At 52.7% G+C, this 26,260-nt stretch overlaps 1 protein-coding gene across 1 annotated transcript in view; it reads right to left on the minus strand.

Annotated features, from left to right (window-relative positions):
- The window catches only part of LOC123346661 (tripartite motif-containing protein 10-like), a 58,126-nt gene extending 40,024 nt beyond the window's left edge, over positions 1–18,102 (minus strand). The window contains exons 1-2 of the mRNA XM_044984136.1: positions 17,887–18,102; positions 10,685–11,166 (exon numbers count right to left, since the gene is read on the minus strand). Of these exons, the coding sequence (XP_044840071.1) occupies positions 10,685–11,152 (468 nt within the window). The 5' untranslated portion in view covers positions 11,153–11,166; positions 17,887–18,102. The remainder of the gene's footprint in view (positions 1–10,684; positions 11,167–17,886) is intronic.
- Positions 18,103–26,260: the final 8,158 nt, after the last annotated feature.

A 26,260-nucleotide genomic window follows, 5' to 3' on the forward strand; every position in this document is an offset into this window, starting at 1 on the left:
GAGCACAGCTGAGCAATTCCCGATTGACATGGGTGTGAACAGGACAGAGGCAGAGCACAGGCTGGAAAGTGACACATCACACAGTAAAATCCAAACTCTCTTCCCAGAGGCACAATATTCCTTGCAGCTTTGAGAGTAAAGTGGAACAAAGAAGAAGAATTCTTTGTAATGTTTTATTTACAGTAAGTAGATGGAAAGTAGCAAAGTAAAAGGAGCTAAGAAGAAGCTTTAATAACCACAGCACAGCCAGGAGATCCCCAACTACTGAGAACAGTTTTCTTTATGGCACTAAGATAGCACCAATGGCCAGGAATTAATACAGGGAATTAATGAGTCACAGTCTAACTTTCAGTAACATGTAATAAATCTCCCCGTCCCGCTCACGTTCCCTTTCCTTCCATACTGTCCTTTTCTATTCATCATTGTTCTAGCCTCACTTCCCATCCCTGTTTATTTCCCTGTGTCTCTCCTCCCTGTCACAGATCATCCCCCTTGGCTGCTCTCTTCTTTCCCTGATCTTATCCCTTCCCCTCGTGCTGATCCCGGGCTGGGAGCCCCCAGTGAGATCTAAGGACACAGATCTGTACAAAACGCTCCCTGCTGCTGCTGCTTCTCCCCAACCCCCAAACCCTGATTGATTCATGCTGTGTCCCTGCCACCCCCACCTCCGCCTGCCTCCTGCCCGGCTGTTAGTGCCACCCCCTGCCCAGTCCCCACCTCTACCCCTCAGGGCCCCTCCTGTAGCTCCAGGGGTTCTTCCCCCTCCCATCCCTGGGGCTGCAGATAGGGCAGGGGAGTGCTTCCAGGGGCCATACAGATGAGGAGCCAGAGGCTGGATAGATGGGAGTCCTCCAAGGTCATAGAGACTAGGCTGTGTGTGGCTAGACAGGCTGATTTCCAGTTCTGCTGTGTGTCTCAGGGACACAATCTGAACTGGGATCCCGGCCACACCCAGAGCCAGGGTCGGATTCTCTCCCCAGGGATGGAGCCCGGCGGGAAAGTGAAGATCGGGGCCTCGTCACCAGCATCGATAAAGGTTACCTGCCCCCGGTCACAGTCCAGACAAACCCAGATCCTGCTGGGGAACCGGCTCAGGGGCAGGGGGGTCTCAGGGGAGGTGAGAGCCCGGAACTGACCCCCCCACTCCACAGCCCAGATCCCACCCCCAGGGCCAAGGTTGATCAGTCCCTTCCTCCCCACAGACTCTCTGGCCACCCCCACAGCCCAGTATCGCCCACCCCCCACCTCCACCTCCCAGCAATGTCTCCCCGAGGTGAATCCCTCACAGCCCAGCACACAGGACCAATAGTCAAATCTCTCAGGGTTGTTGGGCAGTTGCTGCCGCGTGTCTCCCCATCTCACACTTTTCCGATCCTCAGACAGGACGAGGTTGGGATGAGCCGTGTCTAGATCCAGAGTCACATTCGCTGGAGAGAGAATCAGAGCGGTGTCAGGCTGGGAGACTTGCCCACTATGGAGAGCCCCTGACACTCCACCTGCCCTGCCCTGGACATGGGTCCATGGGCCTTTGGCAGCAGTCCCCAGCCCATGTCCCCACTCCCCGGGGTGCAGCACACTGGGCAGGTGGAGGATCCAGGGCTCCCCAGTGCAGTCCCTGGATGGCAGCCTGGTTCTGGCTTCTGGCCTGGCCAGGGCCTCAGGGAAAGAGGAGAAGGGGTGGGGCCATTGAGAGAGGCCAGCACCAGGGAGAGATTGGTGCTGCGGGCAGGGGCTGCACGACACAGAGAGGAGCTGATCAGCTGCCCTGCCCTAAGCATAGATACTGCCTGTGATGCTCCACACCTGCCAAGGCTTGCAGTGTGAGGGGGCAACGTGGCCCTCTTCCCCCAAACTGTGCCCATGCTGAAAAGTGTCCTGGTCATCCCACCTTTAAAAGTGTGGGTGGGGGCGGGGGAAAAGACATGGGCTCCTGGATCTCCTTACCGTTTAATGTCTTATTTTTACGGGGTGTGTGTGTCATGGTCACTGTCAGTTTGGTTGGTAACTTTAGCTACGTTTTCTCTGGAATTTTCTCACAATTTAAAGGCAATCTCCACCTGCAAACTCACCCTGTCTGTGTGCTCCAAATGATTCTCCTCTTTTTCTCTCCAGTTCAGACGGCAGAGTGTCTTGGGGGAGAAAGGAGAAGAGAGGTGAGATTTCAGACTTTCATATTCATAAGAGCATCCCCACTCTGAAACTGTTTTATAATTATGACAGAGAAACAGACAGAGAGGCCCAGAGACACACTCAGGTATTTAATATAAAAAGGTCTGAAACCTATTTTCCCTCTCAATCAGGCATCTCTCAGCAATGGAGCCAGCATCCCTGCAGCCTCACAACTATCCCAGGACACACAATCTGTAAGAGATTTACTTTTCCCCTCCTCATCCCCTCCCTCCCTTCAGACTCCAGTTGGTTTGTCTCATTCACTTACTGCCTTTTGTCCTAACCTAGACCCAGATCATACAAAGACTTTGGCATAAAGGTAACTTTACCCACTTTGGTCCCTTTGACACTAACGGGATGTTCAGAGTTTGTGAAATTCTGGCTCTAATTGTGAACTGTTGGGTCTGTTTACTCAGCGCCTCTACAGAGAGCAGCACAATGGGACCTCGTCCTCCATAGGCAGAAATGGAAATAATAGTAAAATTATTTTATCAAGGTGGAAATTGAGGTGGGGGAGGGTTGGCTCAAAGGGTCTAATTCCCCCCTGTACCGGGAAAAGGAGAGAGGGGAGGGGCCATTTGTGACTGTGCTGTTCAGTGGCTGCAGGGGCTGGTGCAGACCTTGGCAGAGGCTGAGGAAGTTCTGAACCAGCCAGAGCTACATCCCTGTGACAATGGCCCCCATGGGTCTTGCCCAGCATGCAGAGTGTCAGAGGCCCAGCTTTACACTGCCCACGTCCTTCCCCTCCCTCGTCCACCCGCCCTCACCACCCCCACCCCATTCCCAGCTCTCTCAGGAACACGCCTTGTGCCTGCAGCTGCTGGGGAGGAGGCACAAGAGGCTCCAGTGCTGGAGGGATCCCTGACCATAGGGGACGGGCTTTAACCTTCCTTATGGCCCATGTGCCCAGACTAGCTGCTGTGCGGGACCAGAGCTCAGTGATGGGCTGGGTCCAGTTTTGAGAAATGTGCCCCATGGCTGGTGATGGGACAGTAGACGGGGAGGGCTCTGAGCTATAGAGAGTTCTTTGCCACGTGTCTGGCTGTTGGGTCTTGCCAAAATGCTCGGTACCCAACCGACCATCATGTCTGGAGTGGGGAAGGAATTTCCCCCCAAGTCAGATTGACAGAGAGCCTGGGGATTTTTAATCCTTCCTTCCTCTGCAGCGCGGGGCACGGGTCAGTTGCAGATTTAAACTAGAGTCAATGGTGGATTCTCTGTAACTTGTGTAGCGGGGCAGTTATCACCCTCCTGGGATAAAAGGAGGTAAAAGGTGAAAAGCAGCTGAGGTCGGCTGACTGGGGAGGCAGCCACAGCTGGGGCCACACTCAATTAGGCCACAACTGGCCCTGATCAAAGGGCTGGGAGCTAGGCAGGCAAGAGTCTCACTGCAGGGCTGCCTGGCAGCAGAGCACAAGGTACCTTACACAGAGCAGGGCTGGGGAGGGGGAGGGCAACGCAGGGCAGGGCAGGCAGAGCTGGGGAACTCTGGCCTGGCAAGTTCCTAGGCTGAGGCCTTGTTAAGGGCCAGGGATGGTACAAGGGCTGCAGGGAGGCAGCTGGGGCTAGAAAGGCAGCAGGTCCAACCCCCTTGCTAATGATGAGTGGTCACTGCACACTGCAGGCTGCCCCAGAGAAAGGGGGGGTAGATGATGACTGGCAGTAACCACTGAGGCAAGGTGGGTATACAGGGTTGGGGCTCCCCTGGGAGAGGAGACCCAGACTGTGGAGGTACTGCTGTGGGCAGAACCCCAAGGTAAGGGGCACTGGGGTCCAGGAGGGACATAGGGGGGCCTGAGGCAGGAGAGACACTGGCCAGCAGTGGGTGCTCTGGAGCGGAAAAGCTAATTCCCTGACTGACCAACAGTAGACGCCACACCTCTGAGTGCTCAACCTGTTACACTTGAAGTTTTAAAATCATGATTTAAGGACTTCAGTAACTTGGCCAGAGGTTAGGCGTCAATTGCAGGAGTGGGTGGGTGAGATTTTGTGGCTTGCAATGTGCAGTTGGTCAGACTGGATGATCATGATGGTCCCTTCTGGCCTTAAGTTAAGAAATGACTCAAAGACTTTAACAGCATCATCTAAGTATGAACCAATTGATCAGCACCATTCTCTTCTCAGAGGCTCATCTCAATTTCAATTCCTAGATCCCTTCTAGGTACCTTTGAACTTCCCCAGAATCTCCAATAGCACAATCGTTTTCTGGGAGAAACCACTGACTCGCTCTTCCAGTTCAGTAGAAATCTCCTCTGGCTGCTGGAACTTCCCCATCTCACACCTGGAGAGAAACAATTTCATGTGATTATATTTTACTGTGTGACTCGTTATCAATTCTGGCTAGTGAGTCGCTGCTCTAATGGGCCTGGAGTTAGAATTCCTCAACTTCTCCCAACCTCAGAGCAGGTGCAACACAACCCAGGGCCAAGCAACCTTCCCTTCAAAGGTCATTAATATTCTTCAACTCTGGTCTGGAGAGACCAGCTCTGGGGACAAAAGACTAATTCAGTCTCCATGGCCAATTCACTCCTAGGCCTCCATGCTCTGAGGGACAGGAGGTTCCCAGGTGAAGTGCTGTAGAAATCTGCCTCTAGGAACTAGACTGAGACACCAACTCCCCCTTCCCCAGCTCATTTCTCCGGTCTCCAAACAGCCCTCAGATGGGGAAAGGCTCTTGAAAATTACTGCCCTGGGCTGAATAGTGACCAGGACCCAGCAGTGACAGGCCCATAGTCCATCTCCACTATCCTGAGGCAGCCAGTCCCCCAGGGATGTGACATCTCTAGGAAACACTTGAGGTCAGGCCTTCCCACTGACTGGAGAATTCCAGAGTCTTCTGTACAAGAGTTAGCACCCCAGGATGGAGTTGATCAGAGAGATTTGTATCCAACATGTGATCTCCCCACACATTTTGCTGTAGAGCCCCGGGGAGATGCGGTGCTACCCTCATCAAGCTCTTTCCCAGCATTGTGGAGTACGAGGGAGACACATACCTGCTCATGGTGGTTCTGACATCCTAGGGGAGAGAGAGACAAAAGAATTTCAGTCCTCTCTGACACACACACACACACACACACACACAGGGGATTCCAGGGAAGGGATTTAGGTAGTATGGGGGAAGAGCCCCTGCCCTGGCCCCAGGGCCATTGATTCCCTGAGCGAATGGGGCTTTTCCATCTTTCATATCTCTGTGACTCTGCTAAGAATAATACTCACTCAGATGTCAGCAATGCACATGCTGAGTGACACTGAGATCTCCGACTGCTGGACTCCAGTGCTTATGATTCAGCAGCCCGCTCCTCCCTCTGTGGGAGTCTGGCATGTTTCTAATGATGAGTGCCAGTTTCCAATTGTCCCTGGGGGTCTTCAACCCCATGCCCCACCTCCACTCCAAACCTTTCCCCAATGCCACACCCCAGCCCAACTCTTCCCACTCCCACTCAACCTCCACCCTGTCTCTTCCTCGTCTCCTCTTGTGAGCTGCCATAAATATTAAGGAAAGAGTAACATAAAATACCTCCTTGCAGCAGTACTGAATCGCTTTACCTCTAAGGGGTTAAGAAGCTCAGATAACCTGGTTGGCTCCTGACCAGAAGGACCGATAAGGAAAGAAGCTACTTTCAAATCTGGTGGGTTGGGGGAGGTTTTGTTTGGGCTCTGTTTGTTTGTTCCCTCTCCTGACGGCGAGATAGACCAAGCAGGTACAACAGCTCCTGAAAACCTACCTGAAATGATCCATCTAGGATTACAAAAATTCTTACTAAGGCAAGGAAATGCGTTAGCTTATTTTTTTGTTTTAGCTTGTGAATTTTCCCTATGCTAAGAGGTAGTTTTATTCCTGTTTTTGTAACTGTGAAGCTGAGTCCAGAGGGGAGTCCTCTGTGTTTTAAATCTTTATTACCCTGTAAAGTTACCTTCCATCCTGATTTTGCAGGTGTGATTCTTGTACTTCTTTCTTTATAATCAAGTTCTTCTTTAATGAACCTGATTGATTTTAGTGTCCCAAAGATAAGGATCTGGTCTCTACTTACATTAAAGGCAATTGGTTGGTATATTATTCTCAAGCCTCCCCAGGAAAGGGTGTGAACGGGCTTGGTGGGATATTTTGGGGGAATAGGGATTCCAAGTGATCCATCTCTGAATTTTTGTTTAAATCACTTGGTGGTGGCAACAAGGACAAGGAAAGGAATTTGTGCCTTGGGGAAGTTTTTAACCTAAGATGATGGGAATATAAGATTAGGGGGTCTTTCATGTGGGTCCCCACCTCTGTCCCCAAGAGTTCAAAGTGGGGAGGGAATCCTAACATGAGCACACTCCCTCCCCGCTCCTCCCTCTCCCTCCCAGCATCTCCTGCACATAGTGGAACAGCTGATTGCAGCAGGCAGATGGTGCTGGAAGAAGGAGGAGGAGTTGATCTGCAGAGCTGACGGTGGGTAGCACTGAGGGGGAGAGCTGGCTGTCCTGGAGCACCCACCTATGTTTCTCATTCAGTCTCACCTGTAGGAATTCACTCGCTGGCTTCTGACACTTCCCCTCCACCTCACTGATCAGCTCACTGAGACAGGAAATCTGCTCGGAGCGTTTACTGACATTTTCATTCTGGATCCTCACAATCTCCTTGTCCAGCTTCTCCAGCTGGGCCAGCAGGAGTCGCTCTTGTTCCTCCAGGAACTGCTGCACTTGCTGAAATTCAGACACAATCTTCTGCCTCTCGGTCTGTGTTTGTTTCTGTATGAAATAGGGCAAGGGCTGGTCAGGGACATGAATGGAGCCCGGGGTCCTTTCATGGAGCGCTGAGTGTGCAGGAGGGTGATTTTCTGTGAAAATCCTCAGGATTTCTGACATTTGATTCTACCCTGTGGGTACTAGGCAGGGGATTCTCTCACACCTTCCCTTTTGGCCCCTGTATCCCTGTGAAAGGGATGTTTCTCTGTCAGTCATGGTCAGCATCTTCTGTTATTTATGGTCTGTGGAAATTCAGACCCAGAGCAGCAGGAGGCAGGACTCAGCACTACACTAACAGAGACGTCAGGGGAGTTAAAAGAAACAAATGTTTGAAAAATGCACAAAATGTCTAGACACAGTGGACAAGCACTTCACAGGGACATTTGTATGAATTCAGGCAAGCCACAAGGGCTACTCATCAACTGAAATGAAAGCTTAGGGCTTGTCTATACATGAATCAAATCCAGCAATCCGTGATTATGGAGAAACACACACAAAGCCCATGTTCACGTAGGCCACACAGGAGCCTGCCTCCAAACAAACCTCCCACTGCCAGTCCCACAGTTGATTCATAACAGGCACCTACCAGATATTCCCGGCTATTCCCCTCTCCAGTTGCTTTCAATCCCAGCAGCTTCTCTCTCTCTTCCCTCAGAGTTTTCAAATGGGCCTGGATTCTTTCCTGAAGAAACAGAAATGATTTGGGAGGTTTCATCTGGATAGTTTTGAGGTGCTTGGAAGTGGGTGTTTTTCCACCCGAAACCCAAGATGACTGTGGGTCTAATCACTTTGTGACATCAGGACCACCAAGGAGATGAAACCTAATTAATGGAAACTAGGAGCGTGTCACATTCAGACTCGTTACCAATTCTGGTTCAGTGTTTTTAGTAATTAGCAAGAGATCACCATTATACCCACGCTTTACTGGTATTTGTGAATTGATTAATGGTACAGAGCATAACAGGGCACTGGAGACACATGGGGGTGAATCAATAAACCTGTTTTTTGAAGGTTTAACAAACAAAGTGATACAAATCTCAGAAGCCACCAGGGTTTAAATATGGGCTGGGATTTCAGCCCTGAGCCCTGGGGCTGCACTGGTTGGGCAGAGCTGGTCTAAGCACCAGGGCAAAACTCGTGAGATGTCGGGAGGCCATTCGTCTGGTTTGAAGCTGCACAGTCCCAGTTTTGTGGAGCACTGTCCCTGTCCGGCAGGGACTCAGCACTGGATGTGGCTTTGTCTGGTGCAAAAGGGAGAGGAGGAGACTGAGGCTGCAGGAGGACACCCGTGAGGGTGGGGGCAGGGCTGTGGTGGCACCTTCATGCAGAATGATGCAGGTGGGTGGCACGCTGAAAAAAGTGGTGGTGGGGTCCACACAGGGTGACTGACACTGGTGAGGATGGGCCCATGCAGGCAGACGTGGGTATAGCCGATGTTCTGGGGATGCCTCAGTGACCTCCCTAATTAGACATGATGCAGATTTGTATAAAGGACGGGTTGGGGGTTGCCCCAGTGCTGCCCTAACCCCTCTCCATGGCAATGTCCCCTGGGCAGGTACCCCACGGTCCCATTCCCCGGTAAAGATCCCAGAAGCAGTGCATCCTGGGAGATTACAAAAGGCTGCCTGGTGGGACTAACGGAACCACTCTGGCTGGTCCCTGCCCACGTACACAACAGAGCAGGTCAGACTGGTACTGGTCAGCTCCAGCCTGGGGTTGGTTTTGCTACAACCCAGTGTAATCCCAGTGGTACTTGGCATGGACCTGAGCTGTCTGGAGCCCTTTTGTGTGCGGACTGAAGGTGCTCGGGGTCCCACGCAGCGTTTAGCCCAGTGATCTCCTCTAGTGCAGGCCGGCAGCATCTGAGTTTAACCCCTCGTGGAGCAGCACAGGAGTTCAGAATCCCAGTGGGAAACGTCATCGCCCTGCAGGGCCTGGGACCTTTATCAAGGCGTCTTTTCCTCCTAATGGCCACACTTCATCATTGCTCATTTCTGCTGGGGGTGGGGAGGGGGAGGCAGCATAGTTTAGTGGATAGAACACTGCACTTCCACTTGGAAAAGTGGGGGTTATACCCAGCTCTGCCACTGACCCACTAAGTGACCTTGGACAAGTCACTTCCCCTCACTATGCCTGAGTTTCCCCTCCCACCCGTTGTCTGTCTTGTCCAGTTAGACTGTAAATGGCTCAGAGTTTTGTGCAGGGCCCCCCACAATCGAGGTCAGATCTCATCTGGGGGCTGCTGGGATGCAAATAACAATATTAAACCCTGTGATCCAATCAGTAATAACAGTTCCAGCTTGTAACTCCCCCTTCTGCGAGCTGAAAGCAGCACTCTCACACAGACTGGCCTGCAGCTCTTGTGAATCCAGCACCACCTAGAATCAAACCTCACTGATCATTTAACAATTTCTGGGCTGTAGGAAGGTCCCATAGTTCACTGGTGGGAGCTGGGTTTGAAAAGGATTCAGCTGCTCAGATAAAAAACTCCCCCCGCCCCTGCCATCAGACAAATTTAAAATCTTCCTCTGTTGCTTTCCTTGCGAGGCTGGAGTATCGTTTATGTGTATATCCATTTTCACGCAATGTAGGCTACACACAGCTGAACGATGCACTTACACACCTGTGTCAGGCAAGGCCACCCACAAGGGAGGCAAAAGGGGCTGCTGCCCTGGGGTTCGGTGATTTCAAAGGGCCCGGGGCTCCTGGCAGCCGCTGCTGCTCCTGCAAGAACAGTGGTGGCCAGAGCCCCAGGCCCTTTAAATCGCTGCTGGAGCCCCAGGCGATGTGGCCTGGGCAGTGCTGAAGGGCTGTCTGGGGTAGGCTAGCCCCAACCCTGCCCCTTCTCCCTGAGGCCCTGCCCCTTCTGGAGGCCTGGAGCTGCCCCTCCCTCCCCCAGTCTTGCCCAGAGGCCTGGCAAGTCTGTCAGCAGCCCTGGTGTCAGGCAACTTGTGATGCCATTAACCTGTAATTAAAATCCAAAGTTATTACCCATGAGAGTGAACAGCAACTCTGTATCTTGTGCTCCCGGACAGCTTGCTTGATGGGAACCACCGTGTGAGCTCTGTGAGCCCAGGACAGACGAGAAACCCGACAAATTGAACTTAGATCCTCTTCACACAGAACAGTTTCAGAGCCTCTTCCTGATGTTCCCCACACACCCTCTTCCCTCCTGCCCCCTGTGCAGCCTCTAAACTCAGCTGTTTCTATGGGGGCAGGACCCCAGCCCCTGAGCACCCCCAATCTCCCACTCACCCGCTAAGTGGGCAGAATGTGGCCCCAGCCCCCCATGGCCCCAGAGCACAGGGATGGCGCCCGGCCCCAGCCTGCCCCAGCCTAAAGCCCAGGCAGCCTGAGGAAGTGGCAGAAGCAGGGGAGGTGCCTGGGGGCAGAGTGTGGGTGGGGCTACGCCTGGCAGTTTGGGAAGGCATTGCCTTCCCCTGCCTCTCGTACCCGCCGCCCATGCTGTCAGGGGTGTGGTGAGCGCAGCTCATGCCTTCCATGCCTGGCCTGGCAGCACCATGGACACATCTTGCTTCAGTCCTGTGTGTGAGGAAAGTGCCTCACATGGAGCTCTAGTGCCCATGTCTCCCTAATGACAGGCTGGGTGCCGGCTATCAGTGGCCAAGGCTCCCTGCACCTGCCCAGAGGAAGGAGCCTGCGGGGGAGAGATTTAGGAGGATCCAAAGATCAGGGAGAAAATCTGGGAAATTAGGAGATTCTGTGACTCTGAGAGACTGAGTCTGAAAAGGAAAGAATTGAATTAACCCGGATCCAGAGTGTGTCCTACCTTGTATTTCTGGGCAGCATCATCCATGAGCAGCACCGTGTGAGATCTGTGCTCCAGGGATCTCTCACAAACCACACACATGGCTTTCCCGTCCTCTTCACAGAACAGATCCAGGGCTTTGCCGTGTCTCTCACACAGATTCTCTTTTCCTCGTTTGAAATCCATTTGTTTGATTTTTTCCACTATATTTGCTAGCTGATAATTACTCTGGAAAGCCCCTTTCCGGATTCGGGCTCTGCAGCTGGGGCAGCACAAGGGGTCAGAGTCCTGCTCTTCCCATGTCTCACAGTACTGAGAGATGCAGCTTCGGCAGAAGTTGTGCCCGCACTGTATGGTGACTGGGTCCATCAGATATTCCAGGCAGATGGGACAGTTGGTTTCCTCTTGGATTTCCCGTACAGGAGTCCCTGAGGCCATGGCTGCTGGGATCTCTGGGCTTCTGTTCTCTCTGCTTCTGCTCGGGACCATAAATTGTTATGTAGCTAGTGGAAAAATATAAATAAATAAATAAAATGTTAGTTTTTATTCCATTCCATTTGTTTTATGAAAGACATTCTTTTCAGTTGATTCATTAAAAAACAGAATTGTAAAAGTGAAACAAAAATAATTTTGTTCAAAAGTAGTGATGAAAAATAATTTCCATGGGTTAACCATGCCCGCAGATTTGCTCAGGAAAATGAGGATTTTCACAGGGCAGAGAACAATCTGTCTCACAATATGTTACACTGCCTCTCTCAGAGGCATGTCATCAGACCTTCTCCAAACACAGAACCATAAATCACCCCTGCTATCCTCTATTCCAGGGGTCAGCAACCTTTCAGAAGTGCTGTGCCGAGTCTTCATTTATTCACTCTAATTTAAGGTTTCACGTGCCAGTAATACATTTTAACATTTTTAGAAGGTCTCTCTACAAGTCTATAATATATAACTAAACTATTGTTATATGTAAAGTAAACAAGGTTTTTTAAATGTTTAAGAAGCTTCATTTAAAATTAAATTAAAATGCAGAGCCCCCCGGACCGGTGGCCAGGACTCTGGCAGTGTGAGAGCCACTGAAAATCAGCTTGCGTGCCGCCTTTGGCACACGTGCCATAGGTTGCCTACCCCTGTTCTACTCCATAGCTCTGCAGCCACAAAAAATACAAGGCAACGTGAACTTGCCCATGGGATAACAATGTTACCCTGGATACACACAATCAGTTCGGTACCAAAGTCCCTGTTTAAGATGCTTAAGTGTCAGTTTCAGAAACACTTCAATGCAGAAAATACCTAATGAATCCTATAGGTGCCTAAACTCACTCAGTGCAGTGGTGCCAGATCCAGGAGGGTCCAGGGGGGCCATGGTCTCTGCACCTTTTAATATGGGCACGAAGCAGCAGAGGCAGGGGCTGCGATTCGCAGTGAAGGAGCTGATCACGCCATGCCCACTGTTCCTCCTCTTCCCCCCCCACCCAGGTCCTGTCCCCTGGCCAGGCTGGAAGCCAGAGCCTGGCTGTGGTAAGAGCTGCCCAGGGAGCCTGGGCTGCTGTGGGAAGCCCCATATCCTCCACCTGCCCCGAGGTTCAGGGACAAAGGTCAAGGGCTGCTCTCAGGCATCTTGGCGGCTGCCCAGGACAATGGAGTTGTAAGGATCAGGCCTTTTTCTGTAGCCATATTGTAAGGCCTAAAGCCGAAGGTCTTCTTCTGCAGCCAGATTAGAAGAGCAGCAGCCCTTAGCTGAGAAGCAGGAAGTCACATCCTCACATTCCATCTAAATGACATTCAAACAATATAATATCAGGCTGTTAAGAAGGAGGCCCTGTCCTAATGGCCCCCACTGTCACCAGATAAGGAAACAGACCTTAAGATGGTTAAAGACAACTTAGTTTGATAAGTAATTTCTTGTCAGACAGAATGCTATCAACAGCTGTAGTTGTGAAATCCTCATTTCTTTATTGTTTTGTCTTTATGGTCCCCACTTCCCTATTGTTTGTCTGGAGGGTCTTTGTCTGGTTGTTTGATAGTTTTTGTTGTATAATTAATTTTGCTAGCTGTAAATCAGTTAAGGTGGTGGGGTATGATTGGTTAGAGAATTTTGTTACACTATGTTAGGATTGGTTAGTAAAATGTTACTAAAATGATTGGTTAAGGTAGAGCTAAGCAGGACTCAGGTTTCACTCTATAAACTGGGGTTCAAAAGGAAGTTCTTTGGGGAGCCAACTCCAGGACACGGCCCCAAAGATCAGAGCTGCCAGACCTCAACACCCTGCCAATGACACTGTGCAGAAACTGGAGTCCCCCAGATGGACCTGATCCTGACTGGCCACCAAGAAAAGTTCATCTGTCTTAGTGGGAGTGGGGAGCATTGTATGCTTAGCGTGTGTATCCTGTTCTGGTGATTGTTAATAAATAGAGGTTATGTAGGATATTACTCTGTAAGGCTCTTTCACTGGTAAAAGACCCCACACACCTGCAGAGTGTAAGGTTACGCCTGAGCCCTAGGAACGAGTGGATGCCCCTAGAGTGTGTGAGTAACAGAGAATTTTGTGAGGGTAACAGAGTGTCTGGGGCTCCCCACAGAAGCCCAGACTCCCGAGGTGGCTCTTACCACTGCTGAGCTCTGGCTTCCAGCCTGGGCAGTACCTCGGTGGTGGGAGGAGGAGCAGGGAATGGAACCAGGGTTCAGGTGCCAGTGGCGCCCCCACTTCTGCACAGACTCCAGCACTTCTGACTGAGTGCCTCTGTTGTTGTAAAAAAAGTTCCCTCAGCAGCTATGGTTTCAGCTCTGGGCACCTGCTCTGCTGTCTCCCTCCTGGCATCCAGGCTAAGCCCCAGAGTGATTCATAAACTCCGGAAAGACGGGCATTCGGCTGCCTAGGTCATGCGTGGGGTCATGGGCAGCTCATGACCCTGTGGCTGGGGGAGGCTAGACCCCAGTCCCACCCCTTCTGGCCAAAGTGCCACCACTTCCGGGAGCCTGGAGCCTCCCCCCACCCCAGCTGCCAACACCCATCCCAGGCTGGCTAGTGCCCGCAGCACCACCCTCACCATACGCTGGGGCAGGCGGAAGTGCTGCGGCCCCCACCCTAAGGCCCTGGAGCCCAGCGACTCTGCCGAAGCGGGGCCCTGGGAGGTGGAGTGTGGGTGGGGCCATGCCTGGCCATTTGGGGAAACTCAGCCTCCCCCAGCCTCCCCTACCCAGTGCCAATGGGTGGGGCCCCATCTGGTAGCCTCCTGTGAGTATGCCTAAAGGATCAGGCCTTGCAGGCAAGTTCACACAAAACACCTGGGGGCAGGGGAAGATAAGAGAGGAGGAGCCTCCCTCATAACTTTTATCCCAGAATTTCGGGCACTCCCCTGAGATGTGGGACCCCTATGCTTCAGGTCCCCCCAACTTCAACATGCTGCCTACACAGCTGTTTTAGAGCACTAATGCAAGCGCCAGTTTGTCGACCCAGGCGGGAGGCTCAGAGCCATGGACTGTGTAGACGTACGCCAGGGGCTTCTCTCTCCTCGTTCTTTTTTTTTTAAAAAAATAGGAGTTTAGGCACCTAATTTGGGCTTTGAAGTTCATAGTGATTTTCTCATACCTAGCACTTATACACGGTGCCCCAGACCAGAGCCCCCTGCTGCACCCCAAACCCCTCACAGAATCGTAGGACTGGAAGGGACCTCGCGAGGTCATCGAGGCCAGTCCCCTGCTACTCATGGCAGGACTAGGTATTATCTAGACCAGTGGTTCCCTACCAGGGGTCCGGGGCCCCCTGGGGGCCTCAAGCAGGTTCCGGGGGGGCCTCCAAGCAGGGCCCAGGGCATTAGACTCGCTGGGGCCCAGGGTGGAAAGCTGAAGCCCCACTGCATGGGGCAATGCGGCTTCATGAGGGTCCCTGTGGCATAGGGCCCCAGGCAATTGCCCTACTTGCTACCCGCTAACACCGACTCCAGCTTTTATATGCAGAAAACCAGTTATTGTGGCACAAGTGAGCCATGGAGTTTTTATAGCACGTCGGGGGAGCCTCAGAAAGAAAAAGGTTGAAAACCTCTGACCTAGACCATCCCTGACAGGTATTTGTCTAACCTGCTCTTAAAAATCTCCATTGAAGGAGATTCGACAACCTTCCTAGGCAATATATTCCAGTGCTTAACCACCCTGACAGTTAGGCAGTTTTTCCTAATGTTCAACCTAAACCTCCCTTGCTGCAATTTAAGCCCATTGCTTCTTGTCCTATCATCAGAGGTTAATGAGAACAATTTACCTCCCTCCTCCTTGTAACAACCTTTTAGGGACTTGAAAACTGTGATCATGTCCCCACTCGGTCTTCTCTTTTCCAGACTAAACAATCTTCCCTCATAGGTCATGTTTTCTAGACCTTTAATCATTTTTGTTGCTCTTCTCTGGACTTTTTCCAATTTGTTCTCATCTTTCCTGAAATGTGGCACCCAGAACTGGACACAATACTTCAGCTGAGGCCTAATCAGTGTGGAGTAGAGTGGAAGAATTACTTCTCATGATGTTTGCTTTTTTTGCAACAGTGTTACACTGTTGACTCATATTTAGCTTGTGATCTACTATGACCCCCAGATCCCTTTCCACAGTGCTCCTTCCTAAGCCGTCATTTCCAGCCCCAGAGCCTGCAACTCCTCCCACCCTGCTCTTCAAACCCCTCGGCCATAGCCCGGAGGCACCTCCTACAGCCCAAACCTCTCAGCTCCCACCCCACCCCAGAGTCCTCCTGCCTCAGCCTGGAGCCTCTCCTGCCCCTGAATCCCTTGTTTCTGGCTCCCCCTGGAGCCTGCACCCCCAGCCTCCCCCCCCTCCTGAGCACTGTGAGAGGGGCAGGGCCGGTGCAAGGATGTTTCGCGCCCTAGGCGAAATTTCCACCTTCCCCAAGCCCCCGTCCCCAAGCCCCCGTCCCCAAGCCCCCGCCCTGAAGCAGCCCCCACCTCACAGCAGCACCACCACCCCCCGCCCTGAGGTGCCCCCCCCCCCACGGCAGCTGACCTAACACACACAGAGCTGAGCTTTTAATAAAATAAAATAATAATAATAATAATAAAAAGAAGAAAGCAGCACTGGGCCGACCCTAGGTACAGCCACTACACACCTGGAGTAGACCCCCAGTAGACCCCACCCCTGGCTGGTGCACCCCAGATGCCCGGAGATTGACCAATAATTAGCACAGGACAGTGGGTGCCACTCCCCTCCCTCCACCAGTCAGATGGAGCCACCCCGTGTCCCCAACCCAGCAGGGCCAATCCACTCAACTCCCCCAAACCATGCTGCAGCCTCCGCCTGCCCCTCCCCGACACAGCCTGTGTGTTCCCCCCACACACCTGCAACTGCCCCCCGCTGCCCCCCACTGGTGCACTGCAACTGCCAGGCAAGCAGGGCAAGGGGAGGTAAATTGATGGTGCCCTGCTGCAGCTACAGCTATTCCGCCCCTCTCCACCAACATACCCCCTGCAGTGAGCCAGGCACAGCCACAGTGTAGGAATAGGGGAGCCGGCCATGTGAGCGGCCAAGGTGCGGGGCCCTGAGCCTGCTCTGGGAGGGGCAGCGGCAGCTCACAGTCCTGGGAGCCACAGAGTCAGAGCGCAGCGAGGGGGGAGCCAGGGGGTGCACGGGAGCCATCACCTGCATGCATCCACTGCAGAGAACAGACCCAGCCCAGCCAGGACTCTGGTACCAGCCCGGCTGGGGACATTTTCAGCCTCATCCCACATCACTGTCCTATGCTTCTGACTCCCCCCCCAGCATTGCCCTGCAGCCTGTGCCTGGGATGCACTTGGGCACCCAGCTGGATGCCAGGATGTGTGTGAAAAACATCACCGGATTCAGGGTAACCATAGGTGGGTTTTTAAATAACTTCAGCAAAAAAGATTTGGGGGAAGTTTGTTTCTGTGCAAACTTCCTGTCATTCACCATCAACCCCTCCCCCCATCTCTTTCCCCTCCCCCTCCCATGTCATTGAGGGAGAGTGGAGACTTCCTCTGCAGGAACTGAAGGAAGCCAACTAAGCAGGGATGGTCTGTTCGGTTGTTTCTAAGATTTTTCCACTTTATATTTTAACCCTTCTGCCAGGTGGAGTCGGCAGCAAGAAGGGCCAGGTTCAATATCCAGGGGTGCCTCTTAACAATACAGCATAGAACCAGCCCAAGTCCCCACCCAGTAAGCTGGGACAATTACACACCACCCCAGTTTCCTCTAGAGGCAGTGCTTCCCCCCCTCACAGGCACGGGGCTGGGGCAGGGTAAGAAAAGAAAAATCAAATAAAATGGCAGAAAGTAACCCGGCATTGAATCAGGAAAATGCCGCATGCAGGATTCGTAAGCATAGTACAACAATCAAAACACCCACCCCTGAGTACGTTGGCCAATGTCCTTTTGCCTCAGGAGCTTAAGTCCAACAACCAAAAGTTCCTTTAACATGCCCCTCTCTTCTCTCTCCAATGCACCCCACTCACACTTGATATCCTTGGTCAGGGAAGACCCAAAAGTCATAGATGCAGTCACATGAGTTCATCTCCCACCCAGGAAAGAGAAAATATTTCACTTATTCCTCCAGCCACTCCATAGCACCCACTGGGATATCTTATGGTCCCAGGACTTAGCAGAGCTCTCAGTGATTTCAGCTATTAGCAGGGGAGCCTCACTGCTTGTGCAGGCTGCACAGTATCTTTCACCAGAGACATTGTCCTATAGACCTGGTTATCAGTGATTCCAGCTCTAGTGGTCACTTAACAAAACTCTCCATAGAGCTAAGGAGCTTTATCTCTAAGCAGGAAAAAGAAGCTGCCTACAATTCTTACACAGAGCCCACACTACCCAACCAACACCCCCTCCACATAGATTTGGCACCTCAGCCCCTTGCTTAGTGGGTTCAGTTGAGTTAAGGGTGACCCTACCTCAGTCAGGACCAGCTCAGCACAGTTCTGCTGCCCTTTTCTCACACACCAGGATAACAACATCCCATGACCCCTGCATTCAATACTCAAGTGATTTGTAACCCAACACCAGCCAAAATTGATCACTTGGGCAACATTACACAGCTCGGTCTGCTAGATACCTGGGCAGAGTGGGTGTGTTCATGTAAATACAGCCTGGTCCTGAAGATTCACCCACACACACCCCCCTACCTAGCTCATCACTAGCTGTCAGGGTACAGTTCATTCACACTTTGCATACACCCAGGTCAAAGGATAAAACAAAAATCATTCCCCTACCTTGTGTCTATGTAACAAATATCAGCACAGTGCCAGGGTCTCTGGGGATCTCCTGGCTACCCCTTTCCTTTGAGTTGCATTGAATCCAGCAGAAGCCTTCTTAATAAAGTAGTTTATTCTTGTTTCATCTTGTTTCAGACTGTTTCATCTGAGCATCCGGGGTAATTCTAGTGGCTTCTAATGAATGTTTGAATCCTTCCCCCTCTCTGTGCACTGATTGAGGCTCAGTGCTAGAGGAAAAGGAGGGGCATATCAAGAAATCACATTATGTTATTGGCATGAAGAGACAAAAAAAACAACTCAACATTCCTTCTATGGACCATAACTGTGATTTCTGCCAAGTCATCCACTTCTCACACAGCTGGTTGGAGCACCCGCAAGAGAGTTTTGTGGGGTAGGGTTGTGGTGTGTTTTTTGGTTTTTTTGTTTCTTTGTTTTGTTTTTTGGAACCTGTCCCAGCAACCAAAAGCTTGGTCCAAGCAACAGGAAAGTTTGGGTGGAGCAACAGGGAGAGAGTTCATTGTTTGGGATCATTTAATGGTACATTTCTTTGCATTCAAATGTGTCTTGGTGTTGCAATTCGAACCCTGGCTTATAATAACCCTCTGAGTTTAGTGTAACTTTGTGATGTTGTGAGTGTAATATAATATCTCATTGAAAGGTGACACAGGGCCAGAAAGCGTTAGTTAACTCACAGGCTGACCTGACCCTTGGCCAAACTTTAAAGACTGCTTAGGAAGTTATGTAAATGAATAGAGCTTTGCAATGCAAGCCTGCATTGTTAGAAATAGAAGAGTAGATGCTTGTTCAGGGCTTGTGACGTAAGCAAACATGTCTATAGCTATAGCTTTGATTCAAAGATCAAAAAGGGAGTATTTAGGAGAAGGAAAATTAAGCCTCTTGTTTTCTCAGGCCAAAAGGCTGCTGGAAATGTATAAAAACCCTGGGACATGATCCTTATTCCTTCTTCATCTCAGATCTGCTTTGGTTTCAAGTGGGGGAAACCTTAAGCTACAAGGATTGAGATCCCCAGTCATTGACTGGAGTCACCCAGAACATGGACATTGGACTATAACCCAAGGACTATTTCTAAAAGGACTTTTGGCAACTACAAACTCATCTCTGCCATAGGTGCCGACTCCATGGGTGCTCCGAGGATGGAGCACCCACAGGGAAAAATTGGTGGGTGCCAAGGCAGGGATTTGGGGTGGGGTCCAATTGGGACAGGGAGGCGGCTGGAGTCAGGGCGGGACCGGGGGCAGGGATTGGAATGGGGGGGGGCGCGAGCACCCACTGGTGCCAAGGAAAGTTGGTGCCTGTGATCTCTGCTATGTATTTGAACCTCATGAATTGAATTCAAGTCTGTATGTATATTGATCTTTTAACCAACACTTTCTCTTTTTTAATACAATTTAGTTTAGTTAACAAGAATTGACTATAATCAGGGCCGGCTCTAGGCACCAGCCCTCCAAGCATGTGCTTGGGGCGGCACTTTGCGCCCCCCTCCCCCCTCTTTTTTTTTTTGGTTGGGGTGGCAAAAAGCCAGAGCCAGCCCTGGCCACAGCCACTCACCCTGTCAGCGCGCAAGCCGGGATCTGCGCCCCCTGCTCAGCCCGACGGCCCCCTGAACAGCCCACTCTGGTGAGGAAACGCAGCACCGCCCTGGGGAGACTCAGAGCAGCAGCGGCAGCAGGACCCCTTCCCTTCCCTGCATCCAGGACCCCACTTCTCTTCCTCCCTGGCTCCTCACACACTCAGGGAGCCCCTCTCGTCGCCTCAGCCTGGGCTCGGCTCCAGGAGCTGCCTGGGAGAATCAGACCCAGGGAGCCGCCCGGGAGGTGCAGAGACCCAGCCGCTCATGCCCAGCGGGCCGCCTGAGAGATGCAGAGACCCAGCCGCTCATGCCCAGGGGCCGCTAGCGACAAGCCCGGAGAGGCTTTCGAACCAGGCGGGGAGCCGGAGTCTCTGCGTTCCAGTTCCCAGGCTGCCTCGGCTCCAGCACAGGGCCAGTCCATAAAACAGAACACAAAGTGCATTGCGGAGCAAACCTGGACCGGTTCGGAGCCTGGCCTATGAGGCTGCCTTGTGCAGGGCTTTCTAGCATGTGGCTGGGACTAGGCACCATCTGCCCCCCCTCCCGCCAAGCTCGGGAGATCAGACGCTGCCTTTGGGAGTTCCTCCTATTCCGTGTATGGAAAGCGGCTCCCCACAGGGCTCACCGAGACTCGTCCAACACCCTCCCCCGCTGTGACTTTCCCCAGCTCCCTTTTCTTCTTGCTCATAGCAGAGAAGCAAAGGAGAAATCTCCCAGACTCTGCTGCTTCCCACAACTCACCCCCCTCCAACACCCCCACGCCCGCCGCCGCCTCCTCCTCCCGTCCTCCGCACTCGGGAATAAGGGTGTGGCCAAGGGAAGGACTGAGCCAGGCACGCCAGAGCGAGGGGAGAGCGGTTCCCAAAGTAGCCCTGATGGCGGCGGATCGGATGGAGCCAGAGCTGCTGCTGGAGTAGCAGCGAGTCAGAGTATCTCCCTGGATCCCCCGCACCACCCACAGATCTCAGTCGGTCTCCTCCCCACAGGGCTGGGCAGGGGGCGCGGATCCCGGCTCGCGCGCTGACAGGGTGAATGGCTGGGCAGCCCAGGGAGCTGCTGCTGCCTCCTCCTGCCCCTGGACCCAGCCCGCCACGCACCTCCCCCACCTCAGCCCAGCGCTGCCTGCCCTGGGTGAGGAGCCTGGCGCCGAGCGGGGCAGCCGGGGATACTGCCCCGCCTGGGGACCCCCGCGGCTCGAGCACCTGGGGGGTCAGTGTCCCTCCTCTCTGCCTGCACGGGGCAGGGGAAGCGGCTGTCAGCGCCTGCCCCTCTCAGCCCTTACACCCCCCCATACTGCTCACAGCCCCTCCACTTGTACCTTCCCCCATCGCTCCTTGTACTCTCCCTTCACCCACCCCTCTCCCCTTGTACCCTCCTCCAGCCCTCTCCTCCCGCACCTCCCCCTTCCCCTGCTCTTCTTCTCCCGCAACCCTCCCGATACCCCCTCTCCTCCTCCCCGAGTACCTTGCACCCTGCTTCTCTGCCAGTGTAGAGCCCCCAGCACCCCCACACCCGTTCTTCTGCCTGAACCCTCTTTACTAGATCCCCATCCCTTTCCGGGTGCAAGGTCTGAGGGTTAGTCCCTGTGCCTTCCATGTGCATTTGGAGCGCTAAAGATGGGGATGGGGGGGTGAGATTTATACGAAAGTGACATAAAAATAGGATAAACGGTTTGATCCCCACTGCAAGTGTAAACGGGGATTGCTGCGGTGAATGAGGAGATCACTTCGGGGGGGGGGGGAGCCCAGTGCTGGGGGTGCAGGTGGAGGGGGGTGAAGAGAGAGCCCAGTGCTGGGGTGGCAGAGGGCGAGGGGGACACTGGTGGGCGGGGGGAAGCTCAGTGCTGGGGTGGGGGGCAGCCAAAAATGTTTTTGCTTGGGGCGGCAAAAAACCTAGAGCCGGCCCTGACTGGTGGGGAGGGTCACTGAGGCATCCGCCTGTGAGGATGAACCTGCAGGAGCAGGAGCTGTGTGTCAGGAGTGATAGGCTGGGCAGAATTTTTTTTAATAATATATAGTTTTGACAGATGATGTTTGTTTTAAGCAATTTCTATATTTATTGATTTAAACTTTCCCAGCTGCACGACAATCTGGGTTTTAAGCATTTCATTCCAATTAAAATTTTCACGGTTGTGGGAAATTATGGGGGGATCAGACAATATTTTGGTCAGACCAGAACTATTTAATGACACTGGACACTGAGAGTCCAAAAGTTGAAGCTTTAGAACTGTTACAATTGTCTGTGAGCAGGTAAATCTCCTCCCTCCCCCAGCAGCTCCTCCAGGGCAGTAACCCAGTGCCTCCCCCCACCACCACACAGACCCAGGGCTTGGCTACACTTACAAGTTGCAGCGCTGGTGGAGGCTTTCCAGCGCTGCAATTACACCCCATCCACACTTGCAGGGCACAACCAGCGCTGCAACTCCCTGGTTGCAGCGCTGGCTGAAAACCCATCCCAGCAGGGGTATAAGGAGTGCAGCGCTGGTGATCCAGCGCTGCTCAGCAGGTGTGGACACTCACCAGCGCTTTAATTGTCCTCCAGGGAATAAGGAGTTATCCCAGAATTCCTGTTCAGCCACTCTGCTCATCAGTTTGCACTCTACTGCTCTTGCCTCAGGTGACCCGCCCTTTAAATGCCCCGGGAATTTTAAAAATCTCCTTCCTGTTTGCTGCAGCCAGGTGTGGAGTGCAATCAGTTAATCTTTCCAGGTGAGCATGCCTCCACGTGGCAAACGAGCCCCAGCATGGAGCAATGGCGAGCTGATGGACCTCATCAGTGTTTGGGGGGAGGAATCTGTGCAGGCACAGCTGCGCTCCGGCCGTAGGAATTACGATATCTTTGAGCAGATATCAAGGGCCATGCTGGATAGGGGCCATGATCGGGACGCACTACAATGCAGGGTGAAAGTTAAAGAGCTGCGGAGTGCCTATTACAAAGCCCGCGAGGGGAATCGCCGATCCGGAGCTGCCCCCACGACCTGCCGTTTTTACAGGGAGATGGACGAGATACTTGGGGGTGACCCCACTGCCAATCCCAGGATAACGATGGACACTTCTGAGCAGGCTGGGGGACAGGAGGAGGAGGCGGAGGTGGCGGCGGCGGCGGGGGGGGAGGAAACCGTGAGTGAAGCTCCTGGGATGGGGGAAGACACCCCAGAGTGGGCATGCAGCCAGGAGCTCTTCTCAAGCCAGGAGGAAAGTACCCAATTGCAGCAGCCAGCAGTTGCAGAAGGACAAGCAGAGGAGCGGGTTAACGGTAAGCGGCTTTTATTTTCTGGGTGGAAATGTTTCTGGAGAGGAAGGGGGGTTATGGCTGCATGCATGCCAGCCTCTAGATGTGGAATAGCCCGTTGATGTGGTCTATCACGTCGCGGTAATCTGCTTCAGTTATCTCAGCAAAAGTTTCATCCAGAGCGTGGGCAATATGCCTGCGCAGGTTTATAGGCAGAGCCACTATGTCCCTTGTCCCAGTGACGGTGACGCGTCCGCGCCACTGTGCTGCCAGTGGTGGGGGGACCATTTCTGAACACAGGCAAGCCACATAGGGTCCCGGGCGGAATCCACATTGCTCTAAAAGAGCCTCCCGCTGTTCCCTAGTGACTCGCAGCAGGGAGACATCTTCCAGGATTAACTCCTGTGAAAAATGTTGGGAGACTCTTTAGTGAAGAGATAGGGAGATAAGATCACCCCTGCAGCTGCATCTTCACTCAACCCCTCTAGCACTCCAGATTACCCGAAGCAACCAGCTCCCCTCTATCACTCAAGCCCCACTTCTCCCTCTATAAGCACCCCTCACTCACCATTTCATGGCTTCTGTTGTGTTATGCGTGTGGGAAAAGAATGCTAAAGTGAGAACTCCCTCAGTGTAACAATTCATGTCTGGAGATAGTGGATACAATGCTGCCCGTGTTAAATGTTGTTATTTCTGTGTTTCTACAGTGACCTTGACTACTGGACTGCCCAGATGTTCCACATCACAGAGGCTTCAAAATTTGAGAAAAAATCCCCGAAAGAGCAAAGAGGACATGATTAAAACTGTTCTTCAGCAGTCTGCTAGAGAGAGTAAAGAATTGAAGGAGTGGAGAGAAAAGGAAAGCAAGATCCGCCAGAGGGACAGCAGGAACCGGCAGAGAAATGCAGTGGCCAAAAGGAAAAGCACAGAGCAGCTTCTAAGCATCCTGTCGCGCCAAGCGGACTCTATCGAGTCACTCGTTGCCATGCAAGCAGAGCACTACCGTGCTACTCCCCCACCCCCCCCGGCACAAAGCTTTTTGCCTTGTGCCCCAATGTCAGCTCAAACCACCTTTCCCCAGCATTCAGGTTCTTACCACCACCAGCTGCCTCCAACACCTGTACGTTCACCAACCAGCCCTGATACCTACCACCACCCTTACCCTCTGCACTCAACACCCATCACCATGCAGTATATGCACCCTGAAGTGCAGGATTCGTTAAACAGCACTCAAGACAGGACATATGCAAACTTGTGACTGTACAGTTCACCAACCCACACTCCTGCTCTCTTGTTTTCATGAAATGTTGTGTCTGTCTGTCTGTCTGTCAAGGAATTTTTTTTCTTTTCAATAAAACAATTCTTGGCTTTGAAAACAGTCTTTATTATAGCAGATAGTGAAAGATACCTTAGCCCAGTAAAGAAAGAGGCACTGCAAATCATTTTAGGGATAATAGAATAACAGTGTAAACAGTGCAATTCCCTCCCATGCAAGGCAGCAAACATTACTGTTGGCTTTCAGCCTCAAATTCTTCCCTCAAGGCATCCCTAATCCTTGTAGCCCTGTGCTGGGCCTCTCTATTAGCCCTGCTCTCTGGCTGTGCATATTCAGCCTCCAGGACTTGAACCTCGGTGGTCCATGCCTGACTGAATGTTTCACCCTTCCCTTCACAAATATTATGGAGGGTACAGCAAGCGCATATAACCGCGGGGATGCTGCTTTCCCCCAAGTCTAGCTTCCCATACAGACATCTCCAGCGAGCTTTTAAACGGCCAAAAGCACACTCCACAGCCATTCTGCACCGGCTCAGCCTGTAGTTGAACCGGTCCTTGCTCCTGTCAAGCTTCCCTGTATAGGGTTTCATGAGCCAAGGCAGTAACGGGTAAGCGGGGTCTCCAAGGATCACAATGGGCATTTCGACGTCCCCTACTGTGATCTTCCTGTCTGGGAAAAAAGTCCCTGCCTGCATCTTCCTGAACAGGCCACTGTTCCGAAAGATGCGTGCATCATGCACCTTTCCAGGCCAGCCTGTGTAAATGTCAATGAAACGCCCGTGGTGATCCACAAGCGCCTGGAGAACCATAGAGAAATACCCCTTACGATTAACGTACTCTGATGCCAGGTGGGGGGGGGGGGGCCAGAATAGGAATATGCGTCCCATCTATCGCCCCTCCACAGTTAGGGAAACCCATTTGTGCAAAGCCATCCACAATGTCCTGCACGCTCCCCAGAGTCACGGTCTTTCTTAGCAGGATGCGATTAATTGCCTTGCAAACCTGCATCAAAACAATTCCAACGGTCGACTTTCCCACTCCAAACTGGTTCCCGACCGACCGGTAGCTGTCTGGAGTTGCCAGCTTCCAGATTGCAATAGCCACCCGCTTTTCCACCGTCAGGGCAGCTCTCAATCTTGTGTCCTTGCGCCGCAGAGTGGGGGCGAGCTCAGCACACAGTCCCATGAAAGTGGCTTTTCTCATACGAAAGTTCTGCAGCCACTGTTCGTCATCCCAGACTTCCATGACGATGTGATCCCACCACTCACTGCTTGTTTCCCGAGCCCAAAAGCGGCGTTCAACGGTGCTGAGCATTTCTGTGAATGCCACAAGCACTTTGGTGTCACACGCGGCAGGAGAATCGATATCGATATCATCGTCAGACTCCTCACTGTCACTTTGGAGCTGAAGGAATAGCTCGACTGCCAAACGTGTTGTGCTGGCGACACTCATCAGCACAGTCCTCAGCAGCTCGGGCTCCATTTGCCACAGAAATCGCGATTCACACAGAGAGTAAAACAGAAAGACACTCACAATGGCGCCAAACGCTGCCGGAAAGAGTGAATGCTGGGATGTGAAGCGATGCACCACGGGGCGCTGGCAAACAGGAAGCGGAATGACCCGCACACTTCCTTCCCCTTCCCACAATACTCAGCGCCAAAATGGGACGAGGTGCTCTGTGGGATAGCTGCCCACAATGCACCTCTCAATACAGCGCTGGAAAGTGCTGCAAGTGTGGCCACACTGCAGCACTGGTAGCTGTCAGTGTGGCCACACTCCAGCGCTGGCCCTACACAGCTGCATGACCAGCGCTGTAACTCCCAGCGCTGCAACTTGTAAGTGTAGCCAAGCCCCGAGGCTGAAAGTCCATCTGATGGCAGCTCAGGGGCCTGTGGAATGTGCTGGGATCTCAGCCTGGGCCCTAGTGGGGCAGGTGCCCCTGTAACACAACCACTCCCAGCAAGGCCCTGCCCCCATTTTCTCCCTGTTTGTCAGTCCAGGCAGAGAGACCAGGGACTGCAGGGAGACCAAGCTCCTGTCCCCAGGTGAGGGCTGGGGCCCAATGGCTGAGGGCAGCGGGTGTGCGGGGAGCTGGCACTAGGGGCTGCAGGGTACCTGGTGTGGGATAAACAGAGACCTCTCAGGCCACTTGCCCCTTGCAGCTGCAGGAGGGGATGAGGGGACAGACTGAGGAGGCCTGGGGCAGTCTGGGAAGCTGCCATCGGGGACAAGGAGAGGGAATTCGGCTGTGGTGGGGGAGCCATGCTGGGCAGA

The sequence above is a fragment of the Mauremys mutica genome, chromosome 12, assembly GCF_020497125.1.
Source record: "Mauremys mutica isolate MM-2020 ecotype Southern chromosome 12, ASM2049712v1, whole genome shotgun sequence".
NCBI lineage: Eukaryota > Metazoa > Chordata > Testudines > Geoemydidae > Mauremys > Mauremys mutica.